At 45.1% G+C, this 25,000-nt stretch overlaps 1 protein-coding gene across 1 annotated transcript in view; it reads right to left on the bottom strand.

Moving 5' to 3' along the window:
- LOC129327190 (zinc finger protein 420-like) overlaps positions 1-25,000 on the bottom strand; it is a 39,243-nt gene that overhangs the window by 6,141 nt on the left and 8,102 nt on the right. The window contains exons 8-9 of the mRNA XM_054975673.1: positions 12,225-13,537; positions 7,456-7,459 (exon numbers count right to left, since the gene is read on the bottom strand). Of these exons, the coding sequence (XP_054831648.1) occupies positions 7,456-7,459; positions 12,225-13,537 (1,317 nt within the window). The remainder of the gene's footprint in view (positions 1-7,455; positions 7,460-12,224; positions 13,538-25,000) is intronic.

The raw sequence follows: 25,000 nt of genomic DNA, 5'->3' as shown, positions 1-25,000 counted from the left end.
TGAGCCTAGGGGAAGGACAGTACAGGTGAGCCAGGGTGAAAATGCCCGCAAGGCTCTCCCACTCCCTGAGATGGTCAATGGAATCCACACCTCCCCAAACAGGTCGGGTTGAAAGGTCATTCAGGGGTTTCACCTGCTAATAGTCAACCGCCACCCCCAACCCACAAATATCTTTGCCATCTCTTGTGCCCCACCCTTGAAAGACGAGTGGAGGATAATGGGTTCTAGCATCAGTCTCTGTTTACTGAAGGTGTGGATCTGCATGAGAACGACAGGTAAGGGCTGTCTGAACTATCTAGCTTTGCTGTGCATGTAGGTATGGAGAGTTTTGACTGGCTGCAGATACTTGCACAATGAGAGGGCTGAACTTTGGTTTTCAGAGTTGGACTGGAACCTATTACTTCCCTACATCCCTCGTCCATTCATCCCCAGATTAAGAATGTCAAAACCCAACAGAAAGTAATCAGGTCACATTGATCCAACCATTTTTAAGGCGTATGGGAACCTGAGGAACTGGTGTGCAACAGACCCTTTCAATGGAAGGGAAAGGGGGACTCCAGTCCTGGCAGTTAAAGGGTTAATAAAAAGCAGAAGAAATATCTGCGCTCTTTCTCCAAGCCTTCTTATAACCTGACCTCAGGACGCACTATTATGGAGGGAAATGACAGATTCCCCAAATTTCCTCCATCATCCTATAAACTGGAAACAACAGGTTTTACTCCATCTATTTATACATGGAAAGAGTCTCTAACAATCTCTCGAACAAGGGCAGTTTTAAGAATTCCCTCATACCTCCATATTAGCTGACGTAAACAGGGAACTCTTATGCTGTGAAAGAGGGACTGTTTCAGGTAACCTAACTGTGAAACTTGCAGAGGCCTATGGAAGCAGCTCTGAGAAAGAAGAAAGGGAATTGACCTGGGGGAAAGCTCCTTGTTGAGGTCTAGCAACTTGAGACCAATGCCTGCAGTACAAGTGCTTATTCCCAGGGCAAAACAACGGCCTGCAGGGTCCTTTCCCCCTGGTTCCCCCCAGCCAGAGGTGAAATGACCTTTCTTCATAGCCTCTGCAATTAGAAGAGGAGCCAGAATGTGTTCCTATGAGACCTGTCTGGGGTTGCTTTCAGTCCTGTCTCTGAGGAAAAGAAGATGCTTTGCAGACCCAACGTCCCAGGATCAAGGCCTGCCACCTCCAGTTAAAGAGATTGACAAGGGGAGTTGCCTATTTTCATGCGTTCAAGACCTACAAGCACCATTTCAGCAATCACAACCCAGCCAAGCTTTTTGGAGAAGAGGCTCAAACTGTGAGGAGAAACAAGGCCACAAAAATCCACCAGCCCCTGGAAGGAAATGCAGGCATCACATGGTCCCACAACAGATCAAAGCACCTACCTGCCACTCTCTCTTCTGCACCAGAGCCCAGGAGAAAGAGCTCTTCTTCACCTTCCAGCCTGGAAATGAGGTCAGGTTTGGCAATCTGAGGTCCTTTGATCAGAAAAAAAGAAACACCAAATTGTGACTCTTCTGTGCGCTCATAAATTCAGCCGCTCCAAGCCAGGATGCCTACTCCTCCAGAAATACACAACAGACACGTAACAGGGGCAGGGTGCTATGGGGCCATATCGGGTGCTGGCAGTTCTGTGTCTCCTCCCTGCCAAGACGAGATGAAAATGCCAGCTGAGAACTAAGTCAGTGGCAGAGAAGCCAGCAAGGATTCATCCACAGCCGTATCTCAGCCCAGGTAAGACAAGACCCAGGCTGGAGGGAAGCCCCTCCCTAGACCCTCCCACTTTATTAATAACAATAACATCTGATTCATCTACTGCCTTTCAGGACAAATTAACGCCCACTCAGAGAGGTTTACAAAGTATGTCATTATTATCCCCAGTGAAGTGAGTGGGGCTGAGAGAGCTCTAAGAGAGCTGTGACTGATCCAAGGTCACCCAGCTGGCTGCACATCAAGGCTCACTTGGCACCTTCTCTAGTGGTCCTGACACCAGACTGCAGGGAAGGGGCTCATTCTGCACAAGGAAAGCCCACGGCCCCTCCCACCCCAGAGAAAGGCTCATACTGGGTGGCAGCCATTGGGCCCGGGGCAGGCAGCCTGGCCACCTCCTCCCTCATGAAGGAGTTCCTTACAGTCACTCCTCACAGCCAGAAAGGGACATCCCAGGAGAAAAGGGATCCTCACCCAGAGAGGCCACGTGCCCAAAATTCTCCAGCATGACTTCCTTGTACAGAGCTCTCTGGGAGGGGCTCAGCAGGCTCCACTCCCCCTGGGTGAAATGCACAGCCACCTCTTCAAAGGACACCGGACCCTGGAAGAAGACAAAGAGAATGAAGATGACGATGAGGATGACAAAGAAGAAGGTTTCTTTATATTGCTGGAAAGCTGGTCCAGGAGAAAGAAAATCCAAAAAGTGGGTGTAACATAGTGGTTAGAATGAAGAACTAGGACCTAGGAGGACTGAGTTCGAATCCCCTCTCTGTCATGAGTGCTTCTCCAGGGACATTGATCCCTTCACAGCCTCTCAGCCTCACCTACCTCACAAGACTGTTGTGGGGAGAGTTAAGTGGAGGAGAGGAGAATGGTGTGAAAAGCAGCAATGAAGAGGAGGGGAGAAGAGCCCCCTGGGGACCTTTCCCTCCCCCTCTCTGTATTCCTTGAGGAAATCTTAGGGCCAGTGGGGCTGTCTTCATTCACAGGGGCCAGCAGCCTGGTGGGGAAGAGGCCAGAGATATCCACGCAGAGGAGCAAACCCCTTTCCATGGGACATCTGTGGCACAGTCTTGTTTTCTTGCCTGAGCGGGGAATCTACACAGGATGAGACCCCTTCCCACCTTGCAAGCAGGCAGCCTCGGCATGAGCCTTGCAAGGGAGGAGGAAGCACCCCTCCCTTCCCTGCACGTCTCCACAGAGAACCCCTCCCTTACCTGAGCCGGCTGCATGGCTGGACTTTTCCCTTCACCCCACGGAGGAGAAAGCGTAGAAACTATCCAGGGCATCTTTCTGCTGCTGCCTGGGAGGGCAAGAAAGAAAGATGGAGGGAAACGCTTTTTTCTGCACACAAATTTCTATGCCAGTCCCTCGAGTGAATCTCTCTCTGGATCTGTTTTGGCGCACAAATCAGTATCTTGGATTTGATCAAGGATGGCTCCAGAGTCTTCTATTTTATTTTTATTTGTATCATTTATAGTCCGCCTTTTTCAATGAGACTCAAGGCAGATTATATAGTGTGGGATCACTACTGTCAATATCAAGGACACTTCAGGAAATATGACAGAGAAACTGAATGTGAGTTTGCAGACATAACATCACAAAGAATACAAGACAGAGTAGAAGAAATGTTGAAATAGTGCCTAAGCAATCTAAGACTGACATTATTAACAACCCAGAACTACCCAGTAGGATCTTACTTAAAGGAACAGACAGTATATTATGGCATCTCCTTAAAGCAACAAATCTACAAGTGAGTTCTCCCAAGGGCCCGATATCTCTCCCCACTCAACTATTCTTTATGGGGAAGGCCCCACCTTCCTTTATCAATCTGTCCCCCTCCCTTTCTGGGCATGATTTCTCCAAACCTCACCAAATCCCTTCCTGGTCAAATCCCTGAACCTGCTGGAAGCCTCACCCCTCCTCCTTTCTGAGGGAAGACAAGGCCCTCCGGCCTGCCCCACACAACTAGGAGGAGGGGCTGGGAATGAGGTACCCTGAGGGGATGGGATGGAATGCCTGACTCAAGGCGGCAGGTGGGAGATGCCAGCTAGGAACTGAGATCTCCATGCACAGAGAAAACTAGCTCTTCAGGGGAAAAGGTTCTGCCCTCTGCCTCTGCTTGCCATGTCACTTTTCTGTGTCAGGAGAATTTTAGCAAAGGGAAGCATCCCAAAATGTGTTATTCCTTGTGCAATCTGCAGTGAAGCCACACTGAATCCACACATGGAGAAAGCAGTGCCTTAAATTAACACCACCTGTGCTCAGGCCTCTGCCAGCTCATTCTGCTTGATACGTGGACTAGGTCTGAGGCTCTGGTTTATCCACGTGCCAGGGAGGGGCTATTTTGCTTGCCTGCTGACCTCACAGACACTCTGTCCGCATGGTTGATAATCTATGGGAGGTTGGAGGGGGAAGTCCCCTTCACACAAGCAAGAATTTACAGGAGACTGACCAGGTTGGCAAAGCAGAGTTACAGAGGAGCAGCGGAGGGGAAGGGGGACCATCTAAGGCGTTTTTCCCACAAGGATAGGCTTGTTGCTGCTGCAGCCACCAATACTGTGCAGTTGCCACAGGGCTTCCAGATAGCAGGTTTCCTGTAATTTCTCTGCCCCCTCTTCCAGTTGTGTCCACCAAACCCTAAACCTTCAGAGTCACAGATTTTTCCACACTTGTTTTAAAAGCTGGGAACTGAATTGGTACAACAGTGTCTTAGTATTATACCAGCATGTGAACCAAGTTCTTTGGATTCCCAGCTTTTGCTTTTCTAAGAAGGAAATCCAGCCCCCCCCCCCCGAACCTCGTTGTGAAGATATAAGGAGAAAGGCATATGTCTGCAAGGAAAGCGTTGGTTTTTTAAAAATGCAAATTGGGAATTCCGAGAACCTGTTAGACACCTTGTTATAAGGATAGTCCATTGCCGCTGGCGTTTTGCAGCAGAGGAAACGGCTGCCTTGGAGGCAGCGGAAGGGGATGCCCTGTGGATGGGGCAGAGAAAACCCAAACTGCCTTGTTTTGCCCAGAACTCCAGGTCTGCCAAGGAGCTGGGGGGTGGGAGTGGGGTGCAGCTCTTTCATAAGCCATTGGCCTCTGCCCCCGCCCCACCGGCATTCTCCTGGCTGCGCAGAAAAGAGGGACCTCTAAGGAGATCCGGATCTTGCGCTTCGACTGCAGACAAGGAGGCCGGAATCCGTCTTCGAGGATCCCTTAAGGATTCCGCTGCCCGGCCTGACCCCGCCCCCCTTTCTCCTCCCCCGCCAACACGAGTGTAACTCACCAAACGCGTCTGGCCCGGAGCAGATGCTACCGTGGGAAAGACCGAGGCCCTATTCCCACGCAGGGAGGGGGCACGGCAGGAAGTGACATCACTGCTCCCCCCTCCTCGCTGCACGTCTAGGAGTTGCGACTCTCTCCCTTTAACCCGGCGGTTGACTCGTCATCGCCCCCGCCTCCAGCATTGCCCGGCTTTGCGCTCCCCGGAGACGGGGAACGGGGGCTGCAAGGGGGCTGCTGCGCGCCCTCCTGGGCTTCCTCCTTTGGCAAGAGGCGAGGGGGGGACTCCCCTCTGGCCTTGGAGGGATTCGGCCTGAGGGCTTGGGGAATGGCAGGCAGGCGGAGGCTGAGCTTGGAAGGAAGGGAGGTATCCGACCCCCTCCCCACTAGATGCTGCTCAGCACCCCCCCCCCCCCATCCCGTTCTTTCTCCACTCCCAAGTGAAGACTTTTCCCCCTTCCTCTCTGCGTTCAAACCTCTTGCTTTGAATGGAGGAGGGCAGGGAGCTGTTCCAGTTGGCAGCAGAGGGTAGGACCTGAAGCAATGGGCTTCGATTACATGCCCAAAGGTACCGGCCGGATATTAGGAAGAATTTTTTTCATGGCCAGAGTAGTTCAAAAGTGGAATCAGCTGCCTAGGGAGGTGGTGAGCTCCCCTTCACTGGCGGTTTTCAAGAAGAGGCTGGATGAATATTTGTCAGAGATGCTTTAGGCTGATCCTGCACTGGGTAGGGGGTTGGACTAGGTCTGTATGGCCCCTTCCAACTCTATGACTCTATGATCATCTGCATACAAGAGCAGTGGTCTGTGCCTTGGACCTAGTTTTGGATTGTGACCGTCAATTCCTTTCATAAAGGGGGTGAAATCGTTTTTAAAAGATTAAATAATAAGGGGGCTAAGATGCATCCTTGCTTAACTCCAATATTAATTGGAATCGTAGGACTTAGATCACCGTCCTTGGAGCATCTAACTTGATGTGTGGTTTCTGAGTAAAGTAGTCAAAAAAAGCAATCTTGCCTCAATCCCCATGGCCCTTAGTTTCTTCCAACGGAATCAAAGCCCCCTTAAGATTAAAAAAGCTACATATAATTTAAGACCAATCTCTTTTGTATATTTATTCAGCAAGTGGCTTAGCACAATACAGTAGACTAGGTTGACTTCCCCTGGCAAAAACCAACTTGTTCTGGGCCTAAAATCTGTTGTTCTAATATCCACAACTTGAGTTTGTCTGCCAAATATCTTGCATACAACTTCCCAATAGTAGATAAAAGGCTAATAGGCCTGTAGTTACTTGGAAGCTGACAATCACTTTTTTAAAATATAGGAACCATTATAACATTTGTCCATGCTTCCGGTATTAAACCTGACTTATCTATAGCAGTGAACAAAGTGGCTAAAAAGGGCGCCCACCACTCTGGTAATGCTTTAATAGCTTCAGGCAGGATTTCATCAGGCCCTGGGGCTTTGCCTGGCTTAATTAACACAATCAAGGATTCATCCTCTGCCATTCTAAACAATCCTCCAAGCTATAATCAGGTTCTTCTATGATGTTAACTCTATTCACCTGAAAGATCTTCAAGAAATATTCATACCAGGCATTTACTGTTATTGAGCTCTTTACAGAACCATTCCTGCCCATAGAGCTTGAGATCAGTGCCCAGAATTTCCTCGTATCATTATTTATTGCGGCTTGGAGGAGGAGTTCCCAGCATTTCTGCATAAAGGCCTTTTTGCTTATCTTTGTATAATTGGTGTAATGCAGTTTTAAGCTCAAAGTACTCCTTTGGGAGACACTCTAGGTTCAATTCCCTGTACTGATGATAGACAGAACGCGCTTGGGCCTTCATACAATGGCATTCCCTATCAAACCAACTTCTCGTGGGTACCTCCTTTACTCGCTGTTGCTGCTCAGGCTGAGACCTCAAAGCTTCAGGGAGTTGAATCATAATTTTATCATCCTCCTGAAGCAGTTCAGATGTCTGGTTCAAATTCCTAGCTAATGAGATGAATTCTTCTAAAATATGAGAGTCCAGAACACAAGCTGCCACTTGGGCAGCCTTGTTAGACCAGTGGATTCTGGGCATCCTATTTATCACCCTTCCAGAGTCATCTTTCGGATGTTCCCGCCCTCGGAAGGGTGAGGGGAGATTTAATGCTAAAGCCAGGGGAAAATGATCACTTTCTACCTGTCCCAGGATTGAGAAGTCTCTCGCACCATCCACCAGGGCCGGGGAAATCAGCATATAACCCACAACACTGCAGCCATGACTTGAGGCATAGGTAAATTCTCCAGGGAGGTCGTAGGGAACTAACCCATTCAAACTAACCAAATTAAACCTCAAGCACAGTTGAACAAGACAAATTCCAGCTTCATTTATTTGTGAGTCCTTGGAGCGTCTCACTTTCGGGAAGCAGCTAGGCAGGGCGTTATCTGAAATGAAACCTAATCTCCCTGCAAGGTCTGAACTGTTCTGTCCCACTCTGGCGTTAAAATCACCAGACATTATAATATCCAAGGCTGGGGATTTCCGTTCTAGGCCCTCTAAAAACTCTAACAGCCCATCCCAATAGAAGGTCAGGGTTTCTTTAGCAGCACAAGGTGGCACATAAACATTAGTTATTATTAAGGACTTTCCTGATAATGAGGAGAGCAACCTAAAACCCTCTTAAAAAATCTCATAGTGTGCCCTGGTTTCCTGGCGTAAGATGACATCAAACTTTCTAAGGAAACTGCTAAAGTTCAGGTCACAGGACTTGTTCTTTCAGCCGGCAATATTCCATGACAGACTCTTGAGGTTGGAAATTGCTGGCTCTTTTCTCAATCAGTTCCCATCATCTTCTCCAGTGATTTATCATTGTCAAAAAAGACACAGCCATTTCTCATACTCTTGGGCAGAAGCTCACCCACTGCCCCCAAGTCCTTATTAGGGCACTGTGAGTCTATGATCTCAATATCACTGTCAATTAGAGGGTTATGTTGCAATTCTGTTTTCTCCACATTTTGCCCTGCAGTGATCATCTCCTCATGTGTTTGGGCAGGTGAGGGAGTTGAAGCCAGCTGCTTCTCAGTTCTGGATTTAACCAGCTTGTCCCTCAGGTACTCCAATCTGTCAATAATCCATTGTTGTTCCTTGTCAGACAACTCAACAAATGCCTCAGTAGACAAATTCTACAGGCGAATTCCCTGTGATATCTCCTAGGCCTCAAAGGGTTAGAACCAAACCTCCTAAACTGAAGGATTGTCCTGAGGTTTTCAGCAGTCTCAAACCATGTCAGTCTTAAACCAGTAATAATCTACCACACTTTTATTTTCTATTAACTTCCTGAGTTTTAATATTGAAACATGGTGTTGAGGTGATGGTTATTTAGCAAGGGAGAATGGAACCCCCCCAAATCAAGTGGTTTAGCCCACCCAGTAGGGGTGGAGTCTGGCAATGGAGGAAGCAGCCCCGGGAGAGTCTGTTGGCAGGGGAGCTATTTGCTATTTTGGGTTCTTACCCCCTTGCACAGGGGCTACATTTCCTCAGCCGAAGCCTGCTTCCCCCAATTCCTGCTGACTGCCTTGTTCCAAGAGGCCTGCCTTGAAAGACCCTGGCACCTGGGGGGACCAGAAACATTGGACTTTACTCAACACCATATTCTATGGTCATCAGTTGCTTAACTGAATCTAAGAATTTTTTTGCGGCAAGCATCTGTTCTTTGTTACACCTCTGTGTTTAGTTATAGAAATCTTGTTCAATTGTTCTGAATACTGATGGCTTTGACATGAAGAAATGTATTAACTTGCTTTGTCTCCAAGTTCTATTCCTAACAGAGCCCCATAAAACTCACACAGAAAGAGATTACAATAGCATGGAGGATAGCGCCTTACCTTGACCTGCTGGTCGGGCCATGTGGATCTGTGGCATAACCACAAGGCTAGACTACTGTAATGCATTCCACATGGGTCTGCCCTTGAAGTTAGAAAGTAAAATTAGTACAGACTACCACAAGTCAGTTACTAATAGTTTTAAGGTACAAAATGCAATAGACACATTCTGCAGTTTTCCCATGTGCCATTTATTAGTTTTCAGATGCTGCTTCTAACCTACAGTCATTCAGGGCCCAGGCTCCACTTCTTGACAGCACGAGATCTTTCAATATGCTCTGCACATAAGAAGCTCTAAGCATCTAGGTAGCTTTCCTATATATCAGATCAATGAGTCCCTGGCAAGAGGAACACCTCAATAACATTTTTAGGATCTTTAACAGGTATATGACACAAGTATATGTTTTTTCAGAATCTCTGCTTCCATTCTAAGCATTTATTAATACACAATTATGCAACATTCTCAACATTAGCTAAATCAACAGAAAATCCTACCATCCATCATTGCTACATAGATCATTAAAGAAGAGCAATTACAGGAGGCCAAAAAAGTTTCTTACTCCAAGGATAAGCAGGTCACAAGCAAGGAGTTCCTTCTAGAAAGAAGTCCCTGATCACTTTAGAAAATCATTTCAAAAAACAGTTAGCTGTCCCACTTGATAAGGGCACACATTCTTGACTATCTTATAACTCTGAACATCATAAAAAGTAATCTGTACTTGAAATTTCTTCTTATATCAAAATTGTTAGTTCATTCTTGCTACATTTCATCTTAACACAGTCTATGTAAAATCAAGATTACAAGATTCACTTTCATATGAATATATTTTTGGACCAATACCAATACACCCATCCTTGAATCGCATCTTCACTTCTGTGAATATGGACATGTCTGTTAGTTTCAGACATGTCCCTGCACTGATACGGTTAGATGGTTCTTCTAATCTACACAAGGCCATGCCATTGTGTCACTGCTGTGTGTCCTGCCCCTTCCAACATTGTTCTGTTCTGAGCTTCCAAACTTTCTAGCCATGAGGCCAAGTTAACTCTCTCCCTGCGGGGAGAAGAACTCTGGCAGCTACGCAGGCGGCTCCTGGGATTTTGTCTGCAGAGCTCAGTAGCTCGGATGTGTGGCTGCCAGCAGATCCCAGCAACAACCGGCAACCAGAGATAAGCAGTGACCCTAATATTCCGGCTTAGAAATGTGTGCCAAAGACATCCTCTATGATCTACTGATATGAGTCAGGCTGCTCTTCTAATCTGTACTGGGCCATACTGTGCCCTGTGGATCTTCTGGCCAAACAACCACGGCAACCGTTGCCTTGAAGAATTGGGTCGCTATGTGGCAGCACTGGAAGACGGAGCAGGCCCAGATAAAGTGCAACTCCACTAAAGGGACGCAAAAAGGTCATTTGGATGGGTAAGGCATGGACTTCAAGAGGGGCAGCCTGGCAAATGGAGCCCCCCTCAGTGGTGGTAGGGGGAACCACAGGCACTGCCGTAGCCCCACTGTCCTGGCTGCAGTGCTCTCTGGTTGGCATCACTGCCTAAGTCACTGGCCTCCATGCAGGTGGTGACTCAACAAGGACAACAGAGTAGGGGCTGGCTGCTGTGGCCAGTCTGCATCCTGCCTCTCTGCGCTGGGGCCCCCATCTCCCCAGCTCCTGCCCGGCTCCTTCCAGCATGAACGCCCCACTCACTGACACGCTGCAACAGCTCGCCCAACCACTCTAGGCTTCACAGAGCAGCTCAGGATGGCAGAGGGGCTGCACTGGGAAGAGGGATTTGGCAACTCCACCCCTCAGACCGTGTTACTGTTGCCTTCCTGCTGCTCAGTAAAGTCTGGAACGTTCCAGTTGCGTCCCTGTCGGTTTGGTGTGGAGTGGATGAGGCTTGCTTCCCACCCTGTCCCTCTCATGCCACACCATTCTCTGACCCAAATCCTCTCCCCTTGTCATCTCCCCATGGAGTTTCCCAGAACGATTTCTTCTTCACATGTTATTGGGGAGGGGGGGATCCAATTTTCAGAAGTTCATTTTGGAATTCATATGATGCCACTAGACTTGTTTGATTTTCCTACAAATGGCTGACTCGGCCACCCTCTGCAGTCCCCACCCCTCCCACTCACGCACTCTGCTGGCTGCCGTGTACATGTTGCACAGGGAATGGGTGAGGGCTGGCAAGAGGGGGGGATTTGTATGCAGTTGCAGGGGGCAGGTCTCTGGCTCTGACACTCCCCACAGTACTGCAGGCATCGGACAAACAAAGCAGCTTGATGGGGGCAGGTGTGTGTGTGTGTGTGGGGGTTTCTGGGTGGAAGGGGCTGCTGGGAGGGACAGGCCCTTTGATTGTGGCCTGGGATTTCCAGGGGAAAAACATCAGCTGTCTGGGGCTGGTCTGACTCTGGCCTCTTACCCTGTGAGGGACTGATCCAGGGGCCCCTGCCACCCTATCCCAGGGCCTTTCCACACTGGCATGCCAGTCTCTGCAGGGTCCCTGCCTTGCCCCATATTGCTGGAGGTTATGTCTGGGATGCAGCAGAATGCCCACTACCCAGTGGTGTTCCTCTTCAGCGAATACCACCTTTGCTGCATAGAAGGAGCTCCATTCTTGGTTGTGGTAGCCGTGGGTTGAACTCAGACGACCTTTTGTTTTGCTGCAGTCAGATCGTTTTAAGGAGAACAAACCTAAGAAACTCATCTGTGGGGCGCACAGGAGAGGACTGGCTTCTGCAGCTCACAATCACAGGCTACACCTCTAGTTGCACAGTCGGTGAGCCTTTCCTGTCTTCTGGTGCTCCCGTGGTGATGGTGTCAAGGGGCTGCAGCTGCATCAATGAGTTTTGTCTCCATCAGTGGGCGCGGGCTGGCTGTGCCCCTTTCTGCAACTCAGGGGTCATCATAGGGCACAGTTCTTTGGTGGGTGTTGCCAGGGTTTCTAGGGACTCCCATGCATTCACTATGTATTCTGGACCTTGCAGAATGGTGTGTGTTCTTCCCCCTCTCCTGCAGAAGGCCCACTGAGAGGTAACCATCAGGGCTGGCACAATACTAGAGCCATACCAGTGTAGCTATGCTGCGTCTGTTGGGTGGCCAGAATAAAGTACTTAATCTCTGAAATCTCTTAAGGAATTATACCAAAGTATGAAATATGTTGTTACACTAATACATTGCTTTCTAATTGTGTAAGGCAATTAATTTAATGTAACATCCTTCCACTCTTCAAGCATCTCTATGGTTTCTCCCTTGTGTGAATTCTTTGATGGGAATTAAGGTTTCCTCTCTGTCTGAAGCATTTCCCACACTCCAGGCATTTATATGGTTTCTCCCCTTTGTGAATTCCTTGGTGGTAAGTAAGGATGCTACTACGACTGAAGCTTTTCCCACACTCCAGGCATTTATAGGGTTTCTCGCCTGTATGAGTTCTTTGATGTTTATTAAGGCTTCCGCTATCACTGAAGCTTTTTCCACATTCCAGGCATTTATAGGGTTTCTCTCCTGTGTGAATTCTTTGATGGGAATTAAGGTTTCCTCTCTGTCTGAAGCATTTCCCACACTCCAGGCATTTATATGGTTTCTCCCCTTTGTGAATTCTTTGGTGGTAAGTAAGGATGCTACTACGATTGAAGCTTTTCCCACACTCCAGGCATTTATAGGGTTTCTTGCCTGTATGAGTTCTTTGATGTTTATTAAGGCTTCCTCTATCACTGAAGCTTTTTCCACATTCCAGGCATTTATAGGGTTTTTCCCCTGTGTGAATTCTTTGATGGGAATTAAGGTTTCCTCTCTGTCTGAAGCATTTCCCACACTCCAGGCATTTATATGGTTTCTCCCCTTTGTGAATTCTTTGGTGGGAAGAAAGGGGTGAACTCTGATTGAAGCTTTTTCCACACTCCACGCATTTATATGGCTTCTCCCCTGTGTGAGTTCTCAGATGGGTATCAAGGTTTCCACTGACACGGAAGCTTTTCCCACACTCTAGGCATTTATAAGGTTTCTCCCCTGTGTGAATTCTTTGGTGGGAATTAAGGCTTCCACTCTCTCTGAAGTTTTTTCCACACTCCAGGCACTTATATGGCTTCTCCCTCATGTGAATTCTTTGATGTTTATTAAAGCTTCCACTGTTACAGAAGCTTTTTCCACACACCAGGCATTTATAAGGTTTCTTACCTGTGTGAATTCTTTGGTGGGAATTAAGGCTTCCACTATCTCTGAAGCTTTTTCCACACTCCAGGCACTTATATGGCTTCTCCGTCGTGTGAATTCTTTGATGTCTATTAAGGCTTCCACTGTTACAGAAGCTTTTTCCACACACCAGGCATTTATATGTTTTCTCTCCAGTATGAATTCTTTGGTGGGTATTAAGGTTGCCACTCTGACTGAAGCTTTTCCTACACTCTAGGTATTTATAAGGTTTCTTACCTGTGTGAATTTTTTGGTGGGAAGAAAGGGCTGTATTGTTAATGAAGCTTTTTCCACAGTCCAGACATTTATAAGGTTTCTCCCCTGAGTGAATTCTTTGATGTGAATTAAGGTTTCCACTCTGTCTGAATCTTCTGCCACACTCCAGGCATTCATAAGGTTTCTCACCTGTGTGAATTTTTTGGTGGGAAGAAAGGGATGCAGTGTGACAGAAGCTTTTTCCACACTCCAGGCATTTATATGGTTTCTCCCCTGTGTGACTTCTTTGATAGGAAGTAAGGTGTTCACTCCTATCAAAGTTTTTTCTGCGCTTCAAGCATTCATATATTTTCTTTCTGTTATGGGCTTTCCAATGCATTTTAATCACCATTTTTTTACAAATTTTCTTCCCAGTTGCTGGGCAATCATTTTGATTATGTCCTTTGTGCACTTTTTGCAGTAGTGGAATATCATGAGAGTCATCCCTCTTGGAAAGACCAGAATAATTCCTCCCATTACCTAGGTTTTTTCTCTCCTTCTTCCTCATTAAATCACAATATTCAACCTTTTCTTTCCCATCTGAATATGTTTCCCCTTTTTCCAGGTCTAAATGCTCAGATGTTCCGTTTGCTGACTCCCACATGCCACCTGCTGAATGAAAGAGAAACCTGGTGTGATCATAGTACACTTTTATCACATATTGTTTCCAAAAGTTTTCTACTTTGCTTTTTAATGGTTGTGTATGCACTCTATAAATGCACTGTGATTCATGCAAGTGGCTGTACATAACATTTCACTGTAAATTTCATGACCTGACAGAAGAAATGTGGATCATTTATAACCATTATTTAAAAACCAGTTTCTGATGATCTAAACCAACTACAACAATACAGTAGGGTATAACCTTTCTATGAAAATATCTCCTTGGTATCTTGTTTGTGTAGTTCAAAGTGTTGGTCAGGAATAATTTTTGCATTGTATGGATGTGTGTATACAAATATTTTAACCATGAGGAAGGCCATACAGTAAAAACCGGAGCAGGTGGCAATGCCCACCCTCGCCTTAATCCAACTGGTATTAGAAGTAGAGCAGGTGGAAATGCCCTCCCCCCACCTTAATCCAGCTGATATTAGGAGCAGAGCAGGTGGCAATGCCTCCACCCAGCTTAACCCAGCTGGTATTAGGAGTGGAGCAGGTGGCAATGCCCACCCGCACCTTAACCCAGCTGGTATTAGGAGTGGAGCAGGTGAAAAAGGCCATCTCCCCCTCCGTAACACAGCTGGTATTAGGAACAGTGATGCAAAAAGGAGGGAGGTGAATCCCACAGGGAACAAAAGAATCAATTTCATGCCATTTATAATACAATGAGTCAATTTATAAGTGCAATTGAAAGTGCAAAGTGCTGACAATTCATAAATATTCCCACAATATAACAAATTCATAAATATCCATTCACAAATGTCCATACAAGTCCATACAAGGCAACATTTCATATATGAGCATTCTCCAAATAGTCCATAACTTCCGGGTAAATCCTTGATGAAACAGTTTTTTCTTTCTTTCCAGATCTTCTTTCTTATGCATTCATAAATATAAAGTAGAAAGGCTTTCCTGCCATGAGGTAAGTTATAAAAACAACAGTCAGCCTCACCCCTGCAAAACACTCGTGGGGTGAGTTGTAAAGGCAGCAGTAAATCTCATTTCTGCGTAACCTTCTCCTGTATAACAATAATGAGGTCAGTTGTAAAAGCAGCAGTAAACCTCATTCCTGCATAACCCTCAATCTGTGGCCGGCTGCAAGCAGATTTCGCACTTGCTTCTTCAGGAGTCTATTTCAAAGCCCCCATGGGGAACACCCCTAAGCACTTAAGTCACTCAACCCGGACAAGGCGGCGATGTTTCTTCACGTGAAGATCTGGAAAGAAAGAAAAAACTGTTTCATCAAGGATTTACCCGGAAGTTATGGACTATTTGGAGAATGCTCATATATGAAATGTTGCCTTGTATGGACTTGTATGGACATTTGTGAATGGATATTTATGAATTTGTTATATTGTGGGAATATTTATGAACAGCACTTTGCACTTTCAATTGCACTTATAAATTGACTCATTGTATTATAAATGGCATGAAATTGATTCTTTTGTTCCCTGTGGGATTCACCTCCCTCTTTTTTGCATCATAGTTTCTTACAGGGATGGCCTAATTCTCTGTTGGTATTAGGAACAGAGCAGGAGGCAATGCCCATCCACCCCCTGCCTTAACGCAGCTGGTATTAGGAGCATAACAGGTGGCAATGCCCACCCCATGCCTTAACACAGCCGGTACTAGAAGCGGAGCAGGTGGCAATGCCCGCCTCCCCTTCACCCAGTTGGGATCAAAGTCAATACAAAAATAGTTCATTCATTTAAAGTGCACGCTGGCACTTTGAAGCTTCATGGCTTCGCAGACATCTGCAGGCAATTGTACAGCATCAGATGATTCACTTTATAGCTCCTTGATGGATTTGGCTCAAATACCAGCAGGCACTTTAGATGAATGAACTATTTTTGTATTGACTTTGTATTGTCTTTGAATCTTGTATTTTTTCCCACCCGTTGAATATTGTTGTTAAATAGGCTTATTTATTGTGATGTAGATTGTCTAATATATTTATTGTAATTTATTGATGAAATTGAGCACTTTCTGCATTTTATACACATATATCAACTTATTAATATTGTAACAATTTTGACTGTGTTCTCAGGGAAGGGTGGTGTTTTGTTAATTCTCTGTAGTTTCTGGAGGAGCCCTTTGTGGTTTTTGGAATCAGGAGCAGAGAAGGAGGCAATGCCTGCTCCTCCTTTCACCCAGCAGAAAGCAGGCGGCAATACCTGCCTGCCTTCACCCAGCTGTAATCAGGCGCAGAGCAGGAGGCAATGACCTTTCCCCTTCACCCAGCCGTAATCAGGCACAGACCAGGAGGCAATGACTGCTTCTCCTTCACCTGGCTGGGATCAGGAGCGGAGCAGGTGGCAATGCCTGCCCCCCTTTACCTGGCCTGTATCAAGTGTGGTACAGGTAGCTCCTTGAAGTGGCCAAGATCAGACTTGGAGGAGGTGGCAATGCCCACCCCCCTCCTTCACTGGCTGGGATTAGTGATGGAGGAGGAGGGATTGCCTGCCTTCCCACTCTCCCCTTTCTAGAGCCCATTGTATTTTTTCCTCACAATGGGCTTTGTTTCTAGCTTCTTAATAAAAGGTTCCTCTTTTTTCATCCTTCTTTGTCACCTGCACTCTTGGAATGCTCAGGGGTTAAGCTCACACACTGTATCCAGTTCTTCCCCTCAATTTCCAATCCCTTCTAAATTCCAAGATGATTAAACTGGCAGAGCAGCCATTTCTATAGTAATGAATGTAGCACTAGAGGACAAAAAAGAGAGAGTACACAATGGAGACCTCCCACCTCAAAATGACCCAGTAATTTTAAGTCTCTCCTTCCCTTGGTGAATTTATTGGGGGGTTGGGGGGTTGGGGGACTTGTGGGGGGAAGGAGGGTGCCCTTTAAGAGGGGGACAGCCACTCACGCTTTTAACACCCACAGCAGAGGGTCTGAAGAGAGGCAGCCAGCCAGAGGGAGAAGGTAATCCGAAGTGAAAAAAACTGCAAGTATTACAGTATTTTTGCCTCTCCCTTTCGCATGAGAGAGAGAGAGAGAGGTTTTACATCTAGGGAAAGAGGAATGTGTTTTTACTCTTCTCATTTTCTCGATGCTCAGGTATGACATAAGATACGACCTCTTAGCTGTTCAGTGGCAGGTTCTTTTGTGTGTGTTATATTAAGATAAAAAATTCTGTTCCTGATGTTGAGGTCCTCTGGGCCCCTGAAAGTACAGAAAACCTCATGCACTAGCCTCATAATGTGGCTGCTGCTTCCTTGAAGATGCCTCTGTGTCAGGTCAGGGCTGGCTTGGGCCATTTTGAGGTACCCTTTCACTGGTACCGCAGGCAATTGCCTAGGGCCACGTTGGCTGATTAGGGCAGCCGAGGCAGACCCACCCCGGCAGTGACCGATTCTTCCACTGACAGTGCAATCCTATGGAGAGTTACACCAGTCTAAGGCCATTGACTTCAATGGACTTAGACTGGAGTAACTCTGCATAGGATTGCACTGTGAGAGTCTGGATGCCAGCTGACCAACTGCAATTCTAATTCTAGCCAGACCGTGGCAGCAGAGAGCAAGCCCCAGTTGTAAAAAGGGAGGAGAAGAAAAGGCTGGCGAGAGATGGGTGCTCAAAGTCAAAAACATCCCCTGGTTGATGGATTGTCAAACGGTGTTCAGTCTGAAAGAACAAATATCCAAAGAAGATGGCCAACTAGAACAGAAAACAGTGTTCGACATTCATAGCACTTCTTAGGAAAAGTATATAAAATATAAAATTTTTCTGCAATATGCCACAGAATTGGATCAAGTTAAAAATTGGATGATAAAATGGATGGAAAAGTTTGCAGAAAGTGTCTCTATAAATCAGTGAGAAAACTTAGGGACAAAAGAAATCAAATTTACAGGCTGTCAAATGTTAAGAGAGAATTGGTACAAAATGTTTTTTTGATGGTCTATCACTCCCCAAGGATCTTGCAAGAACCAATAAGGATTACAGTGGAAGGTGTTGGAAATGTCAATGTACGGATGCAACATTCTATCATATTTGGTGGACATGTGGGGGGAGTTTGTGTTCTGGAGTTTGTGCCCCAGCTAGCAGAGTATTCTCCCTTTGCCTAAACTCAGGCTGCCCCAAAAGGTCTCTGGAATAGCTCCATGTTGCATCATCACAGGAAAGCCCAGGGAGTGGGAGACCCCTTGATTTCTCTCCAGAAGGGCGTCCCAGAGGCATAGAGAAGCCACAGAAAAAGTCCATGGCAGAATGTGACTTAGACACTGGAGGAACTGATCATAGAACTTGCTGAGACGAATGGAGCTGCCACATGGGACCACGCAGGGAGAACCGGTCTTTCGGAAATGTGAACCCCACATCATGAAGTGCTTTCAAGGTAAGAACCAGCTCCTACATTGGACCCAGAAACTAATTGGCAGCTAGTGAAGAGACCCCAGAATAATACTGACAGGGAACACTGGATAATGTTCAGAATTATGTAGAACACTAACAACAACAACAACAACAACAACAACAACAACAACAACTGTGTTTATATACTGCTCTTCTAGACAGATTAGGACCTCACTCAGAGCAGTGAATAAAATCTGTGTTATTACTATCCCCATAATACAGCTGGGGAACTGGGGTTGAGAGGAGTGGCATCCCCAAGGCCACCTGCTGAGCTCATGGCAGTAGTGAGATTCGAATCAGCAGAGTGCTGATTCACAGCCCAAACACTTAACCACGCTCTTGACCCTTCCCAGTTGGAAGCGATTGGACAGGACTTCTGTCAGAAATCTAGAAAGGAGGTGATAAGGAGTTGTCTCATCCTAGAAAAGTGAGTCTTTCACTTTTTCCTGCCATTGATTGGTTTCATCTTCTACCTGTCCTATCACTTTTAATTTCCTCCACTACAGAAGAAGGGCAAAGATTAAATTCGAAGCCTCTTTTGCCCTTAGAAACCAGTGACCCTATCAAGTCTAGTACTCTATTATGTTGTGTTACCATAGTAGTGAAGCATTACTGAACTTTGTAAAAGAGCTTTTGTTAGAATGAGGAGATCAGTCACAGAGATTCTTCCCCTACCCTACCACTCTAATAAGCAGAGTTCATTCATTCACTCATTCATATATTTATACCTCCACTTTTTTTTTTGGCTCAAGATTGAAACCTTCCTCCGATCTCATGAGTTTTTCTGCAAATTAAGTGCCTCTTCCATTGGAAGGTTGGCTACATGGGAGATAGATTTTATTAGATTAAACAACCCTGTGAGGTAAGTTGGGCTGATTGTGTGTGAATACCCAAGGTTATCCAGTGAAGTTCCATGGCAGAGCAGGGATTCGAACCTGGGTCTCCCAGATCTTAGTTTGACACTTTAACCACCAGCTATCCAGTAGCTGTCCAGGATGGTTGGATCTACCGCACTGAATTAAACCCCAAGGTCGCAAGTCTTTTTTGATGCATGACACAGAATCTGCTGTGTATCTTAATAAAGTATGTAATTAAGAACATTTAATACCTGTGTCAGAATTCTTTTCCAGTTGAGTTTCCTCTTGCATAGTAAGGCTCAAAAGATCTCTCAAAATGTGGTATACGCATAAGTTAGGAAACAATTTTCTCCCATCCCAATTTTACTGCAGTTTGCTCTATGTCATCTTGCCCTACCCTGAAGGAATACTCTCAACATCTCACCATTTTTTAAAAAATAAATTTTATTAGTCGCTATAACAAAGACAAATAATATTGATAATAAAAAATAATAAAGCTACAAAGCTGCAAAACACCGCAATCTAAGTGGCCGTTTCCTCCTTTTGGCTTGTTATTCCTATCAAGACATTCATCTTTGTTCAAGTTCACTTTTTATGCTGACATTTGACCCAAATCATTTAGGATGGCAAACAACTCTTTAACTGAATCTGGTAGATTTGTCAACATAAGTGCAAAGTAATCTTCAAAAAGCAAAAATTCGAATACAGGTTTTCTAATACATATGCATTACTTCTTATTGCAATAGCAAAACATGATTCATACAAATAGCAAAAATGAAATGAAAATAATTCAGATGCATCTCTATTAATAATTTATCTGGTCTTGTTCATGGTGGTGGCGGTGGTAGAAAGTCCTATCTAGTCATAGCTGACTTATGGTGACCCCTGCTGGGGCTTACAAGGCAAGAGACTAACAAAGGTGGTTTGCCATTGCCTGCCTCTGCCTAGAGACCCTGATCTTCTTTGGTGGTCTCCCATCCAATTACTAACCAGGGCCGACCCTGCTTAGCTTCCAAGATCAGAGAAGATCAGGCTTTCCTGAGTGCCTGTATATTTAAAACACCCAATCTGTAAATTCCCACTCACCCCCAATTAAAACATTTTAATTTATCCTATAATCACCTCCATTCTACTCTATCAAATGTTTTTTCAGCATCTAAAAACACAAACACTGCTTAAAACAAACTAACAAATCATGGATTTCAGTAACAAACATCAATTTCATAAAAAGCCGGTCAATAAAATTCAAAATAACATCGATTAGTGCATTAGCAATAACTGGTTTTAATGTGACAACTATTCTGGCTTCATTCCAAAAAATAGACTATGTTTTCACAGAACTGACTCATTGATGAGTCTGTTTAATGGTTCTTTAAGCTGTTCATCAGGAGTTTTCACACATCAAACCAGCTGGCCCAACGGCCTTCCTATTTTGTAATCTTTTTATAGCAACAACAATCTCATCTACTGGAAAAAGTGCTTTTGATTTTTTTCAGATCCTGGGCTTGAGGTTGTAGAATTTTGATTTTTGATCGGAAGATATTAATATCACACTTCTAATGGGAAATCTGATTCATGCCATATCTTACACAAATTTGTGAAGCGTTCCAGCACATCTCCTGTTCAAGGCAGATACTGATTACTCACTCATAATGTATTAGTAATATTGTTTTTATTTTTCTCACGTCTTAAAACTTTTCTGCTGATAGAGTTTATTGCCAGGCCCAAAAATCTTTCTGCTGAACAAAACTCATCATTAATTCTGGGAGACTTTCAGAAATTCCGACAAACCTCAAAGTTAAACAACCTTTCATATTCCCTCAAATTTCTGGATTTTTTATGTTCGTCTTGTAGCTTTCTTTCTAATTACTGGCTTTCATCCTTAATTAGCCTTTCTAAGTTCTATTGACTTCTGAATATTTATTTACATATTTTTTTCCGTTGTTCTTCCCAACGAAGGCCCAAAGTAACTTTCCACATCATTCTCCCCTCCACAATGATTCTGTGGGGTAGGTTAGGAGGGACAGAATGACTGGCCCAAGGTCACCAAACAAGCTTCCATTGGCAGAGCAAGGATTTCAACCCAGGTCTCCCAGATCCTAGTCCAACACTCTAACCACTATATCCACTGCCTCTCCCTAATATTCCCCCTAGGTAAAGGTAGTCCCCTGTGCAAGCATCGAGTCATTACTGACCCATGGGGGGACGTTGCATCGTGACGTTTTCTTGGCAGACTTTTGACGGGGTGGTTTGCCATTGCCTTCCCCAGTCATCTACACTTTACCCCCAGGAAACTGGGTAATCATTTTACTGACCTCGGAAGGACGGAAGGCTGAGTCAACCTTGAGCCGGCTACCTGAACCTGACTTCCGCCGGGATCGAACTCGGGTCGTGAGCAGAGCTTGGGCTGGAGTACTGCAGTTTACCACTCTGCGCCACAGGGCTCTTAATATTTCCCCTAATGGAAATTTTATTTGTGCATTTATTTATTTCATGAGTAGCTCACCCTTCTCACTGAAATGCAAGGCACATGTCTAACAACTCGATCAGATAGCATAAGGCATAAGCATACCCAATGCAATAGGACTAGGATTACAGAATTGGAAAACAATGCAGCCTTCTCCCCAAGGAATGACATTCTGTAAGGCAGAAAGTGGATTACAAAAATAGAAGGTACTGCCATGAAAGAAAGGTGATGCATACAATAAACGCTGCAACAGACTACAATTCTACTGCCTTATAAAATAACCCTCCGGGCTGTACTATACTACAGTTCTAAGCCCCTTAGAAAAATATGCTCCTGAACATTTCTATTTTTGCAGCATTCTACCAATATCTTAACATGATGTAAAAAACCCCCATCCTTCAGTGTCATTCCTCACAACCTCCAGTATCTGCTGAAAAAACCATATATTTACAAAGTAATCCTAAAGAGAGTTACACCCTTCCTAAAACCTTTAATGGATTTAGAAGAACGTAACCCTGCTCAAGATGACACTGTTTAACCTCGGGTATCTAAATAATGTCTTTGGGGGATATTTCCAAGAAAGAATTCTGCGTTATTCATTGACCTCATCTGAACATTACAAATCTGAAACATGAAACATGGGTTGACTACCACAGAGCAAGTCTTGTGTGGAGTTGAATAAAGGAAATAATCCCCTCAGACTGGGATTTGATAATCTCCACAGCTGCATTTCTTTACTAATGTATAAACATCTTGAAAGGGATTTTAACTAGTCCTATTTGATGCGCTCTCAGGAGTGGTATTCCTTGTTCCACCACATGATCAGATAAAACTCCCTTACCCTGAATCAGACCCTCGGTCCATCATGGTCAGTCTAGCCTTCTCCCTCCCTTCTGTTCCCTCCCTTCCTAGTTTTTTTTATCATTATTTTCATATTGATATATCATCAACAGATGCAACAGATTTTCTGAATTCCCAGCTTTCAAATAAAAAACACTGTAAGTCTCTAGCTCCTTCCATTGCAGATATATGCCTTTTTTCTTATATCTCTATATAAGAAGGGACTAGAGACTTCCCTTTTTTATTGAAAGCTGGGAATTCAAAGAATCTGCTGCATTTATTGTTACAATGGTAGGTTGATATAGCAATATGAAAAAAAAATGAAAAATCTTTGGTGACCCAGGACGGGGGTGGGGGTGGGCCACTTCTGACACCAAAAAAGGCACAGCAGTTTGAAAAGCACATAGCCGCTGTTCTCCAGGCTCTTTCCAAACAGAGGTCACTTTGTCCTGCCAGTGCCAGCCTCCCTCTCCTCGCTCTGGGTCAGCCCGGGTATGGCTCTGTAGTTTGGACTGCAAGGGGGAACTTAGGTATGGGTGGTGGAGCTGCTCCCCTTTTAGGCTTTCCCATGGAAAGATTTCCCCATGTGTTCATTTTCATGTATTGTCGAAGGCTTTCACAGCCGGAGAACAATGGTTGTTGTGGGTTTTCCGGGCTGTATTGCCGTGGTCTTGGCATTGTAGTTCCTGACGTTTCGCCAGCAGCTGTGGCTGGCATCTTCAGAGGTGTAGCACCAAAAGATAGAGATGTCTCAGTGTCACAGTGTGGAAAAGATGTGGCAGGTCATTTATATCTACTCAGGAGGGGTGGGGTTGAGCTGAGTCATCCTGTAAGAGTTTCCCAGGGTGTGGAATGCTAATGGCGGGAGGCTTCACTGTATCCTGAGGAGGTTCTTTTGCATATGGATTGGTGCTTGATGTGCTAATCTTCTCTGCAGGGCTATTGTCGGGTGTGGAGTGTTTTGTTAGCCTGGTGTTTTTCAGAACTGGAAACCATGCTCTGTTCATTCTTAAGGTTTCTTCTTTCCTGTTAAGTTTTGCTTATGCTTGTGAATTGCAATGGCTTCCCTGTGCAGTCTGACAAAGTAGTTGGAAGTGTTGTCCAGTATTTTGGTGTCCTGGAATAAGATACTGTGCCCTGTTTGAGTTAGGCTATGTTCAGCCACTACTGATTTTTCCGGTTGTCCAAGTCTGCAGTGTCTTTCATGTTCTTTTATTCTTGTCTGGATGCTACGCTTTGTGGTCCCGATGTAAACTTGTCCACAGCTGCAGGGTATACGGTATACTCCTGCAGAGGTGAGGGGGTCTCTACTGTCTTTTGCTGATCGTAGCATCTGTTGTATTTTTCGGGTGGGTCTGAATACTTCTTGGAGGTTATGCTTTTTCATAAGCTTTCCCATCTGATCAGTAATTCCTTTGATATATGGCAAAAACACTTTTCCTGTAGGAGACTGTTTTTCCTTGGTTGTTTGATTCATCCTGGGTTTGATTGCTCTTCGGATTTCATTTCTGGAGTAGCCATTTGCCTGAAGTGCGTGGTTTAGATGATTAATTTCCTCATTGAGAAAGTGTGGCTCACATATCCGTCTTGCACGATCCACTAACGTTTTCATTATGCCTCTTTCCTGTCGGGGGTGGTGATTGGAGTTTTTGTGTAAGTACCGATCAGTGTGAGTTGGTTTCCTGTAGACCTTGTGACCTAACTGAAAGTTTGCTTTGCGGATGACCAAGGTATCCAGAAATGGGAGTTTTCCCTCGATTTCTTTCTCCATTGTGAATTGTATGTTCAGGTGGATGTTGTTGAGATGATTCAAAAACTCCATCAATTCTTCCTCCCCATGGCTCCAAATGATAAATGTTTCATCCACAAACCGGAACCATACACTAGGTTTGTAGGGTGCTGATTCTAGAGCTGTTTTTTCAAAATGTTCCATGTAGAAGTTTGCTATAACTGGGCTGAGAGGGCTCCCCATGGCCACCCCATCTATCTGTTCATAGAATTCGTTATCCCATTGGAAGTAACTGGTTGTCAGACAATGATGGAATAAGGCTGTTACATCCTCTGGGAAAATCTGATTAATCAGTGCAATAGTGTCTTTTACTGGAACCTTGGTAAACAGGGATACAACATCAAGTACAACATACTTGTCACTTGGAGAAAGAAATCGAGGGAAAACTCCCATTTCTGGATACCTTGGTCATCCGCAAAGCGAACTTTCAGTTAGGTCACAAGGTCTACAGGAAACTAACTCACACTGATCGGTACTTACACAAAAACTCCAATCACCACCCCCGACAGAAAAGAGGCATAATGAAAACATTAGTGGATCGTGCAAGACGGGTATGTGAGCCACACTTTCTCAATGAGGAAATTAATCATCTAAACCACGCACTTCAGGCAAATGGCTACTCCAGAAATGAAATCCGAAGAGCAATCAAACCCAGGATGAATCAAACAACCAAGGAAAAACAGTCTCCTACAGGAAAAGTGTTTTTGCCATATATCAAAGGAATTACTGATCAGATGGGAAAGCT

Source organism: Eublepharis macularius, chromosome 4 (genome assembly GCF_028583425.1).
Source record: "Eublepharis macularius isolate TG4126 chromosome 4, MPM_Emac_v1.0, whole genome shotgun sequence".
Lineage (NCBI taxonomy): Eukaryota > Metazoa > Chordata > Lepidosauria > Squamata > Eublepharidae > Eublepharis > Eublepharis macularius.
The sequence above is the reverse complement of the archived record's forward strand: the minus strand, read 5'-3'. Positions and strand labels throughout refer to the sequence as shown.